The sequence below is a fragment of the Bombus vancouverensis genome, chromosome 5 (assembly GCF_051014615.1).
Source record: "Bombus vancouverensis nearcticus chromosome 5, iyBomVanc1_principal, whole genome shotgun sequence".
Lineage (NCBI taxonomy): Eukaryota > Metazoa > Arthropoda > Insecta > Hymenoptera > Apidae > Bombus > Bombus vancouverensis.
Genome location: NC_134915.1, coordinates 10,208,951 through 10,227,800, shown reverse-complemented (window position 1 = coordinate 10,227,800; position 18,850 = coordinate 10,208,951). Strand labels below are relative to the sequence as shown.

The window sequence follows — 18,850 nt, the reverse complement described above, 5'->3', positions numbered from 1 at the left end:
TATAATTAAAAGACATAACCTCTTACATCATCACCTTTTATCGCTAAATTTGCGATACTTGAAGCGCTATTTTATTTAATTATTGACGTAATGTTGGTGCTGCTCTCTGAACACCATAACGCAAACGTTTCACAAATTTTGTTTCTTATTGTCTGTTTGATCCATGTTTGATCTGATGTATCGTGGGCCGATAACTTAACCTCAACATTTTCTGTGAGTACTCACGCAGGCGCAGATGCTGTTTTTTGATTGATATATAAGGCTGTGGCAGTACAAAGGAAACATCTCAAGTAGTTTTTCTGGAGTTGCAGTGGCAGTGGCATTTGAAATATGGCAGAGGTCATTGATTGTAATTTTCCTGTTTGGGGTCTTTTACCTAAAAAAGAAACTGGTGTCACTCAATTTCTTGCAAAATATCCTGAATATGATGGAAGAGGAGTCATCATTGCGATTTTCGATTCAGGGATTGATCCTGGAGCTCCTGGTATGCAGGTAAGTGAAGCTTTTATATAGACACGCCTCGCGATTGTTCAAGTCTCAGCTTTTTCTTCCACTTTTCTTTCATTTTTAAATTTTGACCAAATATCATAATTTTATTTCTGACAGTAATATATATTGTCAAAAGTCTTGGCTTGCTGAATTCCTTTTGTTTCTTATAAATTTCTTTGTGTTTTCTTTGTATACAAAGTGGAAATCTTTGAATAATTTTATGTGAAATTAATAATTTAAATTTATTCATCTTTTCCTTTATCTTTATTTTGTAATTACTTCAATCTCGAAGATTTTTGTTACATTGTAATATAATCATTGATTGCTATTTTGTGTCAATTTTGTTGTAAATTAACAATTAACGTGAACATTGTTTACCATGGGATTATAGGTGATTAAATACTAAAATGAAATACATTAGTCATTCCTCCTTGCTATTAAAATTTATAAATTTGAATCAGCCTTTCTTGTATGATATTTGTGAAATGATAATACAACAGAATTTTCTTGAACAAAGGAGTAAAATTAAATTTAAATAAAATGTTCTATTTTATAACAAATACATTTAATATAGGAAACTTCAGATGGGAAGCCAAAAATTATTGAAAGATATGACTGCAGTGGAGCTGGAGATGTGGATACCAGCAAAATTGTACAAGCACCTGATGGATATATAATAGGGATAACTGGTCGTAAATTAAAGGTACATTTCAAATAATGTCTGAAATTAATAGTGCTCACTAGATACACATAACAGTAAAAGAAAATTATTTTTCTCTCAGGTTCCATCCAACTGGAAAAATCCTTCTGGACAGTATCACATAGGAGTAAAAAATTTGTATTCACTATACCCAGGAAAATTAAGAGAAAGAGTATTATTAGAAAGAAAAAAGCGATCATGGGACACATGTCAAAAATCTGCACTTGCAGAAGCATCTAGGCAATTACAAGTAAATAAATTAATAATTGCATTTTGATTGCATATGATAGACACAGAAATAAGAAACTTTCATTTCAATTTTATTTATTTATTAAAATTTGATATCTTTAAATTGACTCTCAGATTAATTAAAAGCATCAAATATTTAAGAATAAAAATGTAAATAGGCTTTTAGACCATGTGATCCAAAGATAGGGTTGTTGTGGATATGTTGAACCATGCAATCAAATGAGGCCAGTTTCACAATGTGTCACAGTGATCTGTATCTAATGCTATATTTATAATTGGCAGTTCGATCTATTGTAAAGGCATTGATTCGTTGCATAATACCATGTAACGTTCTTTTATATTTTTTAATAGTGTGCTTCGCAACAAGAAAATGATTTTAATTAAGATATAAGCAAATATTTTATGGATATGTAATTTTCCAATAAATAAGAAACAACTTGATTTTTACGTTACTCAACTATTGTACATAGGAATTTGAAGCAAAGAATCCACAAGTAAACAGTTTAAAAGAAAGGCTAGAAAAAGAAGAACTTGAAGCTAGAGTTGAAATATTAAATAACCTGGAGAAAAAATACTCTGATGTAGGACCTACTTATGACTGTATTGTTTTTCATGATGGTGAAGTTTGGAGGTAAAGATATATGCAGGATATTTAAGATTTCAATTAAAACATTTCCTTTATAAACATTGCTATTTGACTTAATTGTTTATATTCTGTTATAGAGCATGCATTGACACTTCTGAAGAAGGTAACTTAGAAGCTGGTGTCTTTCTAGGCGAATACACTTTAACAAGGGAATATGCACCCCTTATACCAGAAGATCAATTGAATATTAGTATTAATGTTCACGACGATGGAAATACATTAGAAATCGCTGGTTTATGCTGTAGGTATTAATGAGATTCGATTCGTTATTTTATTTCGTTTTCGTAACTACAATTAATCTCGTTATATTGCAGCAAGTCACGGAACGCACGTAGCTTCAATTGCAGCAGCGTATTTTCCCGATAATCCTGAATCAAATGGTGTAGCTCCTGGTGCTCAAATTATTTCATTAGGTGTCGGAGATGGCCGCATCGGTACAATGGAAACAGGAACTGCAATAATACGTGCAATGATACATGTAATGAAACACAAAGAGAAAATACATGTAATTAATATGAGTTATGGAGAACATCCTCATTGGTCTAACACTGGGAGAATAGGAGAATTAATGAATGAAGTTATCGATAAATTTGGTGTAACATGGGTAGCATCTGCTGGTAATCGTGGACCAGCTTTGTGTACTATTGGTTAGTTGAAAGAACATTCGAATATATTAAATATATACTCGAACATTAACATCTAGTACATCCCATCCATTTTAAAATCATATAGGAACACCACCAGATATTAGTACTAACAGTGTGATTAGTGTTGGTGCCTATGTTTCTCCTGATATGATGGTAGCTGAATATTCTTTAAGAGAAAAAATGCCGGGCATGTCATACACGTGGTCATCTCGAGGTCCAATGATCGATGGTGGAGCTGGAATTACCGTATGTGCTCCAGGAGGTGCTATAACTAGTGTTCCCAATTTTACATTAAGAAAAAGTCAACTCATGAATGGCACAAGCATGGCTGCTCCTCATGTTACTGGAGCTATTGGTATATATCAACATTTCTAAAATATAAAGTTTATGTTACTATAATGAAAAGAAGTATATTTTAATATGGTACTTGCATTACAGCACTACTTATGTCAGGACTTCTTGCCAAAGGTTATCCTCTGTCTCCATATAGCATAAAAAGAGCACTTGAAAATACAGCTCTATATATACAAAATCTAGACCCTTTTGCACAAGGGTCAGGGCTATTACAAGTCGAGCGTGCATTCGATAATCTTCTTACTTACAATAACGTACCTGAAAGGGATATAAGATTTACCATTAACTGTGGTCCAAATAACGCCAAAGGAATCCACATGAGAAGCGGTGTTATTGATCGATCAAAAGATTATGCTATTAATGTTGAACCTGTATTCCTTAATAGCGAAAATACTGGTATGACTTTTACATATGTTATTGTAATACTATATGTCTTAGTTGGATGTGATTTATTATAATACTTGGATACTTTATAGATCCCGCAGTTAAAATTGCTTTCAATTTGAAATTAACTTTGGTATGCGATGCACCTTGGGTACATTTTCCAACACATCTTGATTTAATGAATATGGTTCGCGCATTTGCTATTAAAATTGATGGATTTAATTTACCCGAAGGTGTTCATACAACTAGGTAAATACGTTCGGACTAACATATTTTTTTTTATATTAATAATGTGTAATATCAGTACTAATTGTCATTTATAGTGTACGAGCGTATGATGTAACAGACGTTGCAAAAGGACCAGTGTTCCAAATACCAATAACTGTAGTGCAGCCACAAACACTGCCAAAAACTGCGGTCCTTCCAGACTTAGCATATACAAATGTCTTATTTAAACCGAATACAATTCGTCGACATTTTATTCTCGTTCCTGAAGATGCAACATGGGCGGGTATGCATTTTCAGCAATATTTATTTCATATGTACAATATTGAACACATAAAATGAATGTTTTAATATAATTCAATTCAGTGGTTAGATTGAAGAGCACAGAAAAAGATAAAACTGGAAGATTTGTGATTCATAGCGTTCAACTGAAACCACGTTTATCCTGTAAAACTCTTGAAGTTAATAAGTTGTTCACTGTTACTTCTCAATCAGAAATTGTTCATCCATTTGCTGTTCAGGTATTATTAATTCTCTTTATACATTTTAACAAAACGTTTAGTATTATCAAATAAGAATTTAGGTGTAAGTATTATGAAATAAGAAACATATTTTATTCATAGGGAGGATTGATCTTAGAAGTGGTCATCGCGAAATATTGGGCAAACATAGGTGACATGTTAGTGGATTACTTCATTGAATTTCATGGTGTTCATATCATAAATGGGAATCTTACAATGCAATCTGGAGATGGAATAAATCGCTTAGAAGTGCGAAGTTCTCTTAGAAACGAAGAAGTAGTGCCCAGTATTTGTCTTAAATCATCCGTACAAATATTGAAGTACGTAAACTAACAGTGTTGCACACGATGTATATCAATGAAAATGAATTAATGGAGTTCTACTTTCTATCCTAATATTACAGACCCACTGACGCAAAGATCGCTCCTTTACGAGACCGAGATATTATTCCTCCTTCACGACAAATTTATGAATTGCAATTAACATATACGTTCCACTGTGCAAAGGCGACTGAAGTAACTCCAAATGCCGCGCTGCTTAGCGATTTATTATATGAAAGTGAATATGATAGTCAGATGTGGATGATTTATGATACTAATAAACAACTTATTTGTTGTGGAGATGCGTACCCATCCAAAGTAAGAACGAGTATATTAATATGAAACAATGAGGAAATAATGCTATTTTTTATTACAGTATGCTAATCAAAAATTAGAGAAAGGCGATTATACTTTGAAAATACATGTACGTCATGAAAAGAAAGATTTACTTGATAGATTAACGGAAATGCCGTTCCTTTTAAGTCACACGCTAAGTAATCCAATTAGTCTAGATGTATATGCCAGTCAGTCACAAGCCATTATCGGTGGCAAGAAAATGATAGCAGCTTCAGTCCCACCTGGCCACATTCTTCCTTTGTATATTGCTCCTTTATCGAATGAAAACAAGTAAGTATTTTATTTGAAGCATAATATTTTTTTTTAATACTATATATGACAAGGATTATTATTTACTATGATGTTAAAGAAAGTGTATAATTATTTTAAAGTTCATTCACGCATAGCTTATATTCCTTCCTAAGATTATTATTTTACATTCATTTTGCATGTAGCAGTACATATATTATTTCCTTATGCAAATAAAAATTGGTGCATAAATGTAAGATGTAGTATATATGCAAGATGTGTACGTTCAAAAAATGTTAGATCAGATAATTTGTGAAAAATTGTTTTATATTTCTTTTTATTAATCAACTGTTTCTAAAGTATTACTAAGAAAATTTTCTTTTTTTTTTCGTTCCGCACTGCAGCGCTGAAAACAAGTAAGTCTATAGCATTCTTTCTGTAAACATTTTTAAACATTTACATGCTTCTAATTAAAAATAACATTAATTAAAGCAGATTTTTCTTTAATAGATATACTTCTATTTTATGCATTACTTCATTGCATCAATATTTTTATTTAGTTTCGTGAATTTACATGCTTTATTATTTAAAAAACATTTTATTTATTGCTTACATTTTAGATCTGAATATTTAGATCAATATGTGTATCTGTGCATACTAGAAGATTTTTTAATAAATTTTACATAGTGGTTTTGCTTTGTATACACATAATATTTTAGGTATAATGCTTTATGTATGCTTTTTTAAACATAAAAATGCTATACACTTCCTTTTTATCTTAATTTGTTACCTTCACGTTTGATTTCGTTTATAACATTTTGTTGTAGCGAGATTCTTAGGCAATATTAATCTGTTTGAAAGAAAACGAAATTTCTATTTCATTTTAAAGAGTTTCCAGAGGTGCTGCCTTAGGAAATGTTAGTTACTTACAGGGTACACTGACCTTCTGCAAAGATGATAATGGAAGGAAGGTGGATTTCCATACGTTTAAATATATTTTATCTGAACCAAATAAAAAATCTAGTAGCAGCAGTAGTAGCAGTAGTCCCTATCATTCATCAAACAAAGAAAAAACTACTAAGTGGGATGAATACAATGAAGCACTCAGGGATTTCAAATGCAGTTGGCTTACAAAGCTGGGTAATCAGATTTTTCACTCATCTAATATTGATTATATATAATTACATATTGTGTAAGGTTTAGCATCATATAAATATCTTGTTTTTCTTTCCGGTTTCAATTGAACAAATAGCGCCTTCTACGAGTAAGTTCATTAGAGTGCAATAAAACGTTACTCCAAAATTTGATTTGAAACCCCGTTCAGTTCCGTTTAGATGATTATCGAATTTTCTTATAGCTATTTGTTTTATTCCAATGCACGACTATGTAATATGCATAACAAATAATTTACTATAATTTGTCTTTTCTTTTGTGATGTTCAAAAGAAATTATTAGTAATAATATATATCACTTAACAACATAATTTCAACACAAACATAAACGTATATGTACATTAGAATAATTCATTTCAAACAAGTTTATACAAAACCTGTCCTATTGTTTTTAATGCAAGCATATGTCCACATTTTTATATTATTATTTGAAAATATAATTAATTTGGTATTATTACTAATAGAACCTGGAGAATATGCAAATCTACTCTATGGAGAATTAAAGAATCTCTTCTCTGACCATCTGCCCGTTCACACTGCCATGCTGATTTCTTTGGACTCACCTGAAGCTCGACGTCATGTACCACACGATGACATTTCAGAAGAATCTGTTTCTCTAGCAAATCAAATAATAACTGTCGCAGATGCCGTGATTACAAATATTGATCAAGATAAGCTCTTAGCCTATTATGGTTTAAAAAGCGATCAACGTGATGATGCAGCAAAAATTAGAACCACTATGGAGAAACAGAAACTTAGCTTGATAAAAGCATTAGTAAAGAAAGGATGTGCATTAGCGCGATTGTACGTACATAGTGCAAAAAAAGGAGAGGGAGATCGTCAGTCATATGAACATTTATTAGAGAGTGTAACACATCACTGGCAAGAAGTACAAAAATTCGCTGAACCAACTGACATTAAGGCAAGAAATTTTGAAATATGGTTACTGTTATTTAACAATTATTATTACTTATTTAAAGAAGCTATATGTAAAAACAAAATACTTCTTTACTTGCAGGTCATTACTCTCTCACTGTGGCATGCTCACATTAATAATCATTATGGTCGCTATTTGAAATTATTGTTGCGTTATTACGAAGACAACCCATTAAAAGAAGTTGATGAGAAATGTATAGAACTTGCAAATATCTTAGGATGGGAACATTTGTCACGTTACATTAAGACAAGTATACCGTCGCGCTATCCTCCTTCGTACAGATCGTTTTGATCAATGGTAATTGATACTCATTTAATTCTAAATTAGTTGTAAAGTATAATGAAGTGCACAGGTATCTTTTCTAGGTACAGAGGAATCAATTTGATATTCTGATAATGGAAACTAATCATGGCAAACAGTTTCCAATGCATCTCTATGCCAGAACTATTTCTGTTGAGTCATTCAAGTGTATTATACACTTATAAATATATACTTGTGTTCATACTTTTAAAAAAGTACGAAAAAATGATTTTAGAAAAATATATTAATTTTTAAACGTAAGAAATTAAACATAAGAAATTATATTACTAAAAGTACCGCTGTTTTAATAGTGCATTTTTATGGCGTTTATTGCATTAAAAGAGAAAGAAGCGCCAGAATATCATGGAAACTGTTATCAATTTAGAAATTAAAGTTTTTAAACAATAATATGTTGTTTGAGAACATTTATTTCAATTAACATAATGTATATCATTTAAAATTATTTAGGTTTTTCCATTTTTACAATATATTAAATGTAAATAAATATATATATTATATATATACATATGTATACATACAGGTATTTTCTTTATATCCACAGTATAGTAGTAGCGTTATCGTACTGGATTCTGTTATTTAAAACTGTATACATTTACTTATGTGACTGTGAGATTCATATATAATATATTCAGGTTTTGCTGTCATGGTGTTACATATAGCAAATGTTTCTTCACTTTATACAATAAGCGTTAAGTGCGCTGGTGTATATAATGAGAAAAACAAAAAATAATTAAAGCTCTATTTGAATTTTATAGTGAATATGAAATGTAAAAGGTAATTCATACTTTTCCGTTTTCTTGCTGTTTTAAATTCAATAATTGGAAAATAATTGCTTAATATTGATTACGCTAGAGCTGTACTATTAAAGGCCAAGATAAAAATAATAAATGCACTAATACTAGCCTTTTAAAAGAAAATAGAATGTCTTATTTTCAAGAAAAACTTACATTAAAGCTTCAATTCTGCTCCATTAGTACGAAGTTGCATACATATATTTCTATTCGATTTACGTAAATATAAAAACAAATTCACCGCTCAACCAGCTTCATGGCTCTTAATAGTTGGAACATTAAATTTTTTGTAAAAATATACTAAGTCAAGATAAGAAAAAATGCTTTCACACGTAAAAATTTACAAGTAATAAATGACACGTCAACCGAAATTTGTATAAAGAGTTATGTCCTTATCGCTGTCGCTCAACTCTTATTTGTCTTCGTATGCGAAAAACTATTTCGAAAATAACGTGAAAGTACTTTGGTACAATCAGGAATTTTCACAAAGTCGATTCCCACCAGGACAAACAAGTAAAAAAGATATCTTCTCTTTTATTTTATCTGCACCGTTCCGAGTACAATATATAATTTTTAACACAATTCTAGTTAGCGAAGCATGTACTCTTATTTGCCTCCTTGTTGCTCAACGAATATCTCAAACAGGATTAATAATATACGATGCGGAAAAATCTCCTAAACTTATTGCTATCATAGCTGAAGCTATGATAGAGGGTAATACTATTCATGCATGGATTGTTAAAAAAGGTTTAGTTTCTCATCCTTATCTCAGTACAGAAGAGGCACTGAGACTTGGGGGCAAAAGTTTAAGTCTATTGAGAGAATGGGTACAAATTAAATTTACATTTTATTATCTCTATTTTGCAATGATTTTGTAATTTATGTAGAATTTGTTTACTCGACAAGATAGGATATAAAACAATATTAATTATTATAGACATTTCAAGTATTTCATGAAAAAATTCAAAGAGGTTTATATCAACATATAAGTAATTTCTTACACAAATGGTACTTAGCACCAAAGTCTAAGAATTTATTTATGCTTCTTATTACTTGTGGACGAACAGTACTGTTTATATTTCAGGAAAAAACTTATATGGTAAGCAAATTAGCAAAATCTGTAAAAATGTTTCTACATAAAACTTTTATCTGTAGGTAACATTTTTTGACTCTCATAGTCATAGTACAATTATAAATCCAAATCGGGGATTAGTTATTGCACAGGTAAGGATCTGTAACTATATATAGCAAAATCAATATTTGATAAATACTGCAATATTTTATATTTTTAAGTGATAGTAATGCATGTCATATTAACAGTAAAAAAAATAATGTAGACATATATAGAGAATTTGGAACATTTATGCAATTGGTACACGAAGGATATATTAAATAAATGTTACAATACAAAAGCAAACCAATATGAGCTAGCCTTTTTATATCCATCCAATTCACCATGCTGTGGCTGTGATCCTGTATGTAACTGTGGCAATCATTGCAAAAAACAATAACACATAATCCTTACTTTTCAAATGTCAATATGTAAACTTTTTAAAGTTATACATATACATACAAATATATTTAAAAAAAAGTAAAATTTATATATATAACTTCATTATGATGTGTGTATGTATGAAATGATCATGGAACTTTTTGTTTAATTAGACATATTATTTAGATTAAGACTGACTGATTTATTTACATTATGTACAATTTCTTCCTAAAACTATTACAATTTTTTAGTGTTTACGCAATGCATAAACTATTAAAAAAATAAAGTAGCTTAAGTCTGAAAATCGTATTTTCTTTAATATTATTTAAATAAAATGTAATATACATTTTTCGTGAATTTTTTCTGCATTGCGCAAACATATTTCTGACAATATTTTACTGGACTCTCCTTTTTATATTGAATGCATATGTTACGAACTGTTTTCATTTTACCTATTTTAACATTTTTATAAAATATAATCCAAAATTTCTGGACGATGTATTTTTTATATTGCTAATTCTCTACTTTGCACCTTTCAATGTCAATATATCTAAACTGATATAATGTTCTGGTTCCTTAACTGTTAACCATAAAGTTGCAGAGATATATATTTTTTTACACTATATTTCTTTAATCTCTTTGTATTATATATAAATTAAAATGATTAGTAGTAAATTGATGTACTTTACTAAACTACAAAAGCATTAATCACATATTGCATTGTGAAGTAGGGAGAAAATACAAAACTGAAAATGTTATTTATAACTTCAACATTTCGTAGTACAAGCAAAAAGTCTGTTATGAAGATTAAATCTGCTTTTATCAGTTGTTCATTATTTTTAATCATTTGATGTGTACTTGATTCAAACATGCCTTGGAATCAATAAATATTTATAATCACGATTTTTATGACATTATAAAAAAATATATTTTATCTGCACTAATTATAAATGAAACCCATAATTTAAACTTGTAAAAAATTCTTAATTTATTTTCCCTAACATCTATTATACCTCAGAATTACAATATAAATATTACTCTTCACTAATAAAACAAAAACAAATCTTTTTCTGTCACCATTTAAATCGGTGATTGTAAAAAAGATAAGTATACCAGTGCCGAAATAGCAATACATTTAAAATACAGATTTCTCTCTGTGTTTTCTTTTGTTTGTATGTATATTACAAGTGTTCTGTAGAGTGTCGTAAAATTTATTTAATAACAATTTTTAACAACGTAATTTCTAGAAATTACTATCTACAAAAAGGTATAAATGAATAATTTTTATGATTTTTCCTTTTCGAAGCCAAATTCGTGCAAAGGAACACAGTCAGCGATTTCTTCCGATGTTTGCAAATACCTTCGGTAATTGAGCAACATTTTTTTACTGTTATTGTTTTTTCGAACAAACTGATCACATCATATTACTTTGTACAGATAGGTATATAATAATGCAACTCTTATGTATAATTTTAATAGTTACATAATTTGAGATTAAACGATATAAAACCTGTAATTTTATATGAAATTAACTTATTGCTTATAAGCAATAGTTTCTTCTCTTATATAATTTTGTTTACATATTACAGAGTTATTATACACTAAATTGATCCTAGCAATTGTAATACTCCTTTGCTATATATTCTGTACAAAAAGTAAAATGATGCTCTATCAGAAAAATATGATCAAGTATCACTTGAAGAATATAAGATTTTATAATTGAATAAATAAAGCTTTTTTTTATATGAAGTTAAAGACGTAACAAAAAGATGTTAGAGGGACTGACGAATACGGGGTTGTGCCCATTCTACAAAATCATCTATCAGTACAGGCCAGGCTCCCTCTTCATCATAATTACTCATATCTGAGTTGATCATGAGTGCAAAGTCTAATAATAAATTCCATGTATCTTTTGGAATTGATCTCTTATGGTGTTCCTAAAAAATTGCGTTAAGTATTTTGTATCATAATTTAGCTAGACAATATGTAAGCTTCCTTCTTAGGCTTAACCAATATTTATATTATAGTTCATATGTACATATACATTAGATATCATACCTGTAAAAATTGACACCATAAAGGGAGGAACTTAAATTTATCATCTAATACAATGTTCCAATAAGCAATTGCCATATCAAGATCCAAACCTTTCTGTCCTGGGTTTTTTGCATAATTAAACGTAAACTGATAAAAGTCTTTAAATTTTTGAGGATCCCTTAATTCATTTTCTAAACTACTTAAGCAGGCTTTTAATTTATCTATACTGTCCACTCTAAACAATAAGTTTAATATACGTTAATAATAATATAAGTTTAATATAAACAGTATTAAAATACATAAAGGATTCAATTCTTTTAGAAAAAAGAACATTAAAAAATTTGCTTTACCCTAAATCTGTCATTCCATTCATAAATTCATCTTTAGTAAATTCACATTGTGTTTCTGCTCTGAATTTCCATGCAATGATTAATACTAATTTGCTTTCAGGGCTTAAATCCAAATCATCCAAAAATTTCATTATTCCATCTGCTGTAATCTTGTCAGGTTCATTTGGATCTATTTCAATTATCAAATTAAACATTACGCAAACGTTACAGGCATATTTTTAATCTTATGTGTACATAGCTATTATGTGTCAAGCATTATTCATAGAATTACCTTGATATCGACTAAATAATATTTCTAGTTTCTTTTTATCTACTGTATTTTTTGGTTCTTTACAATATGCCTCGGGATTTTGGAAATAATTATCACTTGCCAAGTCTAGCTTCCAATCATTTTGTGCTAAACAATATATTGCAGTTTGTTCTCCAGTGTGTGTAAAAGTTATGAATTTCTTCACTTTATCTCTTTGTGAGAACTTTAACTTATGCTGCAACAAAGATTAGAATTACATTATTATATATTCCAAAGATTAATATAAAAAAAATTATAAGTTCTCCTACTATACAACATTGAATATCACGTTAAATAAAAAATCTGCTCATGACCATGTATGTATGCATTATAATGTTTCACAATTTTTTAATTTATAACAATGAAATCAACATGGACGAGAACGTATAAACAAAGATTTTGTTGCATGTACAATAGCTATTGTTACTACTTTGAGTAGCACCTTGTTGATTTTAAGAAATGTGATAATACCTTCGTGACAATGTAATTTATTAGACTAAAAAGATCATGTATTATTTTGCAATGTCATTAATCAGAAGGTATGTCACGAAATTGATTTGTATTTAATGCAAAAGGGAACAGTAACGTTGACTCATGATAGGTTACTTTAACATTTTTAATACACTGTCTTGGACATATAAGGGAAACTGTAGCTTTTTTAGTAAAATTAAGTCACGAGGATCGTTGGATTAACATAATCCATAAATCTACTAAGTGCTCACCATTTTAGTTAATTTTAGGCCCCCGAAAGCCAAAATATTATTTCCTTTGAACTACACTTGACATGAACATGCGCATGTTCTGTGAAGGCCCTGAGAAATGCAAATACACCAACAAGATTATAAAGCAATGCCACCAGACGTTACCAGAGGAAAGTAACTTCGAGAACAATGTCGCGGGTTATTTAAAAGATTTGCATACATTCAATTTATTAAACATTGTATTTTTCGATACGATCAGATTAAAAAATTCATCGAAAACGTCACGTGATTCGGTTTTACGTCCGGTGGCATCGGTGAAAATCTTTCTTTTTTCTGCGTTTTGTAGAAATCACGACGGATGAAAGTCTTCGTGAAATAACAACAAAACGCTATCGTAAATATTGGCCCACGCAAATGAATGCCTATACTATACACTAAGTTACAAGGCCGTACGTCAAAAACCGAATGAATAAACATTAATGAAGAGACAGCAGTATTTTTATTGATACTGTTTTAGAATGAATTATTATTGGCTCATTGTGAACCTTTGATGGGAAATCTTGTGATTTTGTCAATTCTCTATGCGTATTTTATATGGTTGAACAATTTTTTAAATAAGTATGTACATAAAGTAAAATATATTCGTCAAATTAGTTTATAATAACATTAATGATTTGTTTTTAATGATAATTGGTTGTGTTTTCAAAAAATGTGAGCGGAAAATACTTTGTTGTTAGGTTATTAGTGAATAATGTCAATCAAAATTCCACAATTATCATGTTCTTGGTAAGTATATTCATGAGCATCATAATTTTGCTACTTATATCATCCTTGCTATAAAAAGATATATAATAATATATCGTTAATATTTTGTGTGAAATAAAGAAAATAATGTTGCTTATTATAACAATGTCTTCTCATTGTGTTGGCAGGAATTTGTCAAACAATCACAAAATAAGTTTATTGATTTGAAATTTAAATAAACATGAATGATAATCTATAACACGATGGGAGGAAGTATATTTGAAATACTTCCATTGTACCATCAAAATGGAAGTGGCAGAGAAATTTGTCATTGGATAACACATATCAAATTATCTAGAATTATAATGTTAACATCCGCTGTTTTATTCATTGTACCATTATTTACTCACTATTATTTATCAAAGGTACTGTTTTTTATTCTATATGTATATATATATTTAGATAAAAATGTTATATGTATGAGTGATAAATTTAAAATTAAAAATTTTTTATTTTTAGGTGGAATCTGACTCTCCAGATAAAGACATTTATCGTACATTTTCCACACTGGAAGCTTTTGAAGATTTTACTCCTATGAAAGCTTCTCAGTTGAAGATGAGAATAGAGGAGATGCTACGTATTAAAGTTTCTGTAAATAATGAGCTTAGAGATTTGAGTGCAAAGAGACAAAGACTTCAGATCGAAGTTAGTAGCTTAACTCAAAGAATTGATGAATTAAAACAGGAATTATTACACCAGCAAACAGATCTCGATAGATTAAAGATCAGTGTTGAACAAGCACAAGTAGCTCAAAGAGAAGCAGTGGAAAGAAATACACCAGAATTGGCTCCACCCAAACGTATTTTAATGAATTCTATTCCTGTAGTATTACCTAGCACAATTCCACATTTGTGTAGAATGTATAATTGTTTTGACCACAGTCGATGTGCATTGACTAGTGGTTTTCCAGTATACTTGTATGATCCTGATCAGTATTCTGTAGTAAATTCTGGATGGGATGTTGATGGATTTTTGAAAACTACCATAAAACAAACCTTAGGTATATATGGATAAATAATCTTTTATAATTATATATAAACACTTTTTTTTATAAAAATTAATTAATACCTTTATTTTACAGGATACAATCCGCATCTTACTACAAATGCAGCCGAAGCTTGTATATACATAGTTCTTATAGGAGAAGCTCTCTCTACTCAACAAAATGTAGATAAAAAATTTCGTAAACCTATAGATGTAAGAAAATTACATGCACTCCCTTATTGGGGCGGAGATGGCAGAAATCATATTTTGTTAAACCTAGCACGTAGAGATCTGTCTGTAGAATCTGGAGATATTTTTAGTGGAGTAGATACAGGGAGAGCCATAATAGTCCAATCCACGTTCTTTAGAAATCAATTTCGCGAAGGTTTTGATTTAGTTGTTCCTCCAATTTTGGGACCTCCGGGTGGCGACGTGTGGCAAGAATGTGCACAAATGTTGCCAGCAAGAAGAAAATATTTATTATCCTTTCAAGGAGAGATGAGATCTCCAAGAACGGCTACCATGACACATCAAATTGATGATGCAGATGTAGATATGGAAAGGCTAACAGTCGATGAAAATAATTTAGATGCTTTTATTATTCAACATCTTAAAGATATGAGTATAGGATTAACATTGGATAAATTTTTCATTCAGTTTGAATGTATACCAGCCTCTGAGGAGAAAAATTTAATAGAAATACTTGATTGGTCTCTGTGTGGAACCGATTCCTCGAGGAAAGCTATACTGAAAGAATCAACATTTACTTTAATTTTAGCTCCTAGCAATGCCTCGTTTGTAACTACTTCATCTATGCAGGCTAGATTATATGAAGCATTGCGATCGGGATCTATTCCAGTTTTTTTAGGTGGCGATCAAATTTTATTAAGTTACAGTGAAGTTATTAGCTGGCGCCGAGCTGCTATCTTCTTGCCAAAGGTAAAAACTACAATGTCCTTATCTTGATATTATTTTTTATTATTGGACATGTTTTAAATTTCAGGCTAGGGTAACAGAAATGCATTTTCTATTACGTGCCGTTCTCGACACTGATCTTTTAAGTATGCGTAGACAAGGCAGATTAATATGGGAACGTTATTTAAGTACTGCTCAAGGTGCTGTAGATACTATTATAGCTGTAATTAGGGACCGACTCGGCATACCACCCCTGCCAGCACCTCAGACTGCCAGTCCAAGTGTCTTTAATGAAAGCTTTGTGGTAAACGTTATAACATACAGTTATGCAGCTTCTTTTGTGTTACACGTAATAATTTTATTTTTTCTTCAGCCTTTAAAATCTGATACTATTATTGCTGAGCCGGAAGCAGAAGAAAGTCTGGGTCCTTTAGAGCCACCTTATCCATCTCCTGCTTTTAAAAGGAATTATACCACAATGCTGCTGCAAGGGCATGAAATCTGGAACGATTGGGTGGATCCGTTTTATTTGTACCCACAATTACCTTTTGATACCGTTCTTCCTAGTGATGCAAAATTTCTTGGTAAATAAATTTATATTCTCCATCCAATAACAATGATTTCATTCTGTACATTATAAACTGTAGGTTCTGAAATGGGATTCAGACCAATTGGCAAAGGTGCTGGAGGTGCAGGTAAAGAATTTAGCGAAGCTTTAGGTGGAAATTATCCAAGAGAACAATTTACAATTGTTATGTTGACATATGAACGAGAGCAAGTGCTTATAAATTCTTTGGCTCGGTTGTATGGTTTGCCATATTTAAATAAAGTGCTAATAGTGTGGAATAGTCCAAAACCACCCATGGAAGACCTAAAATGGCCTGATATTGGAGTTCCAATTCATGTAAGCTTTTTTCTAAAAATTAAGTGAGTATATTCAGTTAGTGAATTATAAGCAAAAGTAGTGATTTCTTTTTATGTAGGTAATCAAGGCTCCACGGAATAGTTTGAACAATAGGTTTCTTCCATTTGATGCTATCGAAACTGAAGCTGTTCTTTCAGTAGACGATGACGCTCATTTACGACACGATGAAATTATGTTTGGATTCAGAGTGTGGAGAGAGCACCGAGATCGTGTGGTTGGATTTCCCGGTCGTTTCCATGCATGGGACCAGAATTATCACAATGCGTGGAACTATAATTCTAATTATTCCTGCGAATTATCAATGGTTTTAACTGGTGCCGCATTCATTCATAAACACTATACATATCTTTATACACACTGGTTACCGCAAGCAATACGCGACAAGGTTGATGAATATATGAACTGTGAAGATATTGCTATGAACTTTCTGATATCTCATCTCACAAGAAAACCACCTGTTAAGGTGAGTGCTAATACGCGTGAAATATTTAATACGCTTGTAATGCTTAACCAAATTTCTCTTTCTTTGTTCAGGTTACATCGCGTTGGACTTTTAGATGTCCTGGATGTCCAGTTTCTCTTTCTGAAGATGATACTCATTTTCAAGAAAGGCACAAATGCATCAATTTCTTCTCTCAGGTAAGTGTGTTTTACTATTTTTTATCAAGATTTTTATTGTTTTTTCCACATGTTATTTCCAAAAATGAAATGTAGTTGCAGTGGGTGTATTGTAAAAATCGAAATTCTAATAATTTCAGGTCTTTGGATACATGCCTCTCTTAAACACTCAATATCGAGCTGATTCGATATTATTTAAAACGAGAATTCCACATGATAAACAAAAATGTTTTAAATTTATATAAAAGAGAAAAAAGTAAAAATAATAGAATTATATATATATATATGTATATATATAATTATATACATTTAGTAAATATCACTTGATAGAATTTACATGGTTTTGATAAAATTTTGACTGAATTTCCTATAAAGTATATAAATACATAGGACAAACATCGTAGGATTTTTTATTGTCGTCACTTTTTTATTGTACCTTTTTTTATCGATGTACACGTTGATTGAGTGAAATGCACGTTCGAAAAAATTTAATGATGAAACATTGTTGACTGCATACATATATTATAGTGAATATAGGACATAGTGCGTAATCTTTTTATGTCCTCGTACACATAACTTATATCACACCAATGATAACGATTTACGGCGGAGCGTAATAAATTTATTTACAAAACCGAGTTTAGTTTTACGATGCACGAAGCAGGACGAAAAATATAAAAAATGATATTGAAGATGTATACAATACACATATGTATATGTTAAAAGTTCTATACGACCGAATTGGAATACATCACTTTTAATTTATTTGAGAGTACAACTAATATGAATACGATCGTTACTCTTCAGTGATTATTGTTATGTACAATTTGCACAATAATCTCATTTGTACATAACGACAGTGTAAACTACGCTATCTAGGAATTATGCTTATCGAGATAATGTAAATAACTATAACTAAATGGAAATAATTAAATATTACTGTTATGGCAGTGTGCGCTAGTGAATGAATACGAAAACGTATTCCATACAAAATTGAGAAAAAGTGCTCCTTCTACTAGAAAATCGATAAAAAATATTTATATCAACGTATAATTATCTTTTCTTTCTAATTTCGCTTGCCATTTATTCTTACATTGCTCTTTGATAATGCTTCAATTGTTATATGTTATTTTCCACCTAAATGTGCCAAATTTGTAAGAATTTAAATTAGCTTCTCTTGATCTATTAATTTCACATAATACTCTTAACAAATTATTTATAAGTACGTGTACCGCACATTATTCAATTTTATGTAACGCATTGCAATCATTATGAAACATGATATATGTAAAAATGATTTTGTCGAATCTTACACGATTGATTGTAAAATTTGACCTGAATTGAGTTCAGATGCACGTGCAAGAAAATAAAAATATATATTATTTATGATTGTA

At 30.3% G+C, this 18,850-nt stretch overlaps 2 protein-coding genes across 4 annotated transcripts; one reads left to right on the top strand and one right to left on the bottom strand.

The window, feature by feature from the left end:
* Positions 1 to 99: 99 nt before the first annotated feature.
* Positions 100 to 18,850, top strand: botv (tripeptidyl-peptidase 2). 3 transcript variants are annotated; one of them, XM_033347061.2, is made up of 28 exons: positions 100 to 213; positions 295 to 492; positions 1,064 to 1,192; positions 1,272 to 1,439; positions 1,909 to 2,069; positions 2,162 to 2,325; positions 2,399 to 2,731; positions 2,817 to 3,086; positions 3,170 to 3,481; positions 3,562 to 3,718; positions 3,793 to 3,980; positions 4,061 to 4,215; positions 4,318 to 4,535; positions 4,619 to 4,853; positions 4,912 to 5,162; positions 6,010 to 6,260; positions 6,757 to 7,214; positions 7,311 to 7,479; positions 8,930 to 9,168; positions 9,497 to 9,565; positions 14,474 to 15,014; positions 15,096 to 15,937; positions 16,002 to 16,217; positions 16,287 to 16,497; positions 16,561 to 16,817; positions 16,897 to 17,301; positions 17,373 to 17,477; positions 17,597 to 18,850. In XM_033347061.2, the coding sequence occupies exons 2-28, from the start codon at positions 331 to 333 to the stop codon at positions 17,699 to 17,701; spliced, it is 6,771 nt and encodes a 2,256-aa protein (XP_033202952.2). In that variant the 5' UTR covers positions 100 to 213; positions 295 to 330; the 3' UTR covers positions 17,702 to 18,850. The 3 variants fall into 3 exon arrangements, with proteins under 3 accessions (XP_033202952.2, XP_076475075.1, XP_033202944.1); XM_076618960.1 differs by lacking the exons at positions 100 to 213; positions 295 to 492; positions 1,064 to 1,192; ... (15 more) ...; positions 8,930 to 9,168; positions 9,497 to 9,565 and adding exons at positions 13,471 to 13,828; positions 13,948 to 13,996; positions 14,143 to 14,379; XM_033347053.2 differs by lacking the exons at positions 100 to 213; positions 295 to 492; positions 1,064 to 1,192; ... (15 more) ...; positions 8,930 to 9,168; positions 9,497 to 9,565 and adding exons at positions 13,471 to 13,996; positions 14,143 to 14,379.
* On the bottom strand, positions 9,992 to 13,354 carry SCCRO (defective in cullin neddylation 1 domain containing SCCRO). The gene is made up of 5 exons (XM_033347087.2): positions 13,232 to 13,354; positions 12,492 to 12,705; positions 12,221 to 12,389; positions 11,892 to 12,105; positions 9,992 to 11,770 (listed from the first exon to the last, which is right to left on the bottom strand). Exons 1-5 carry the CDS (start codon positions 13,232 to 13,234, stop codon positions 11,606 to 11,608), a joined length of 765 nt encoding a protein of 254 aa, XP_033202978.2. The 5' UTR covers positions 13,235 to 13,354; the 3' UTR covers positions 9,992 to 11,605.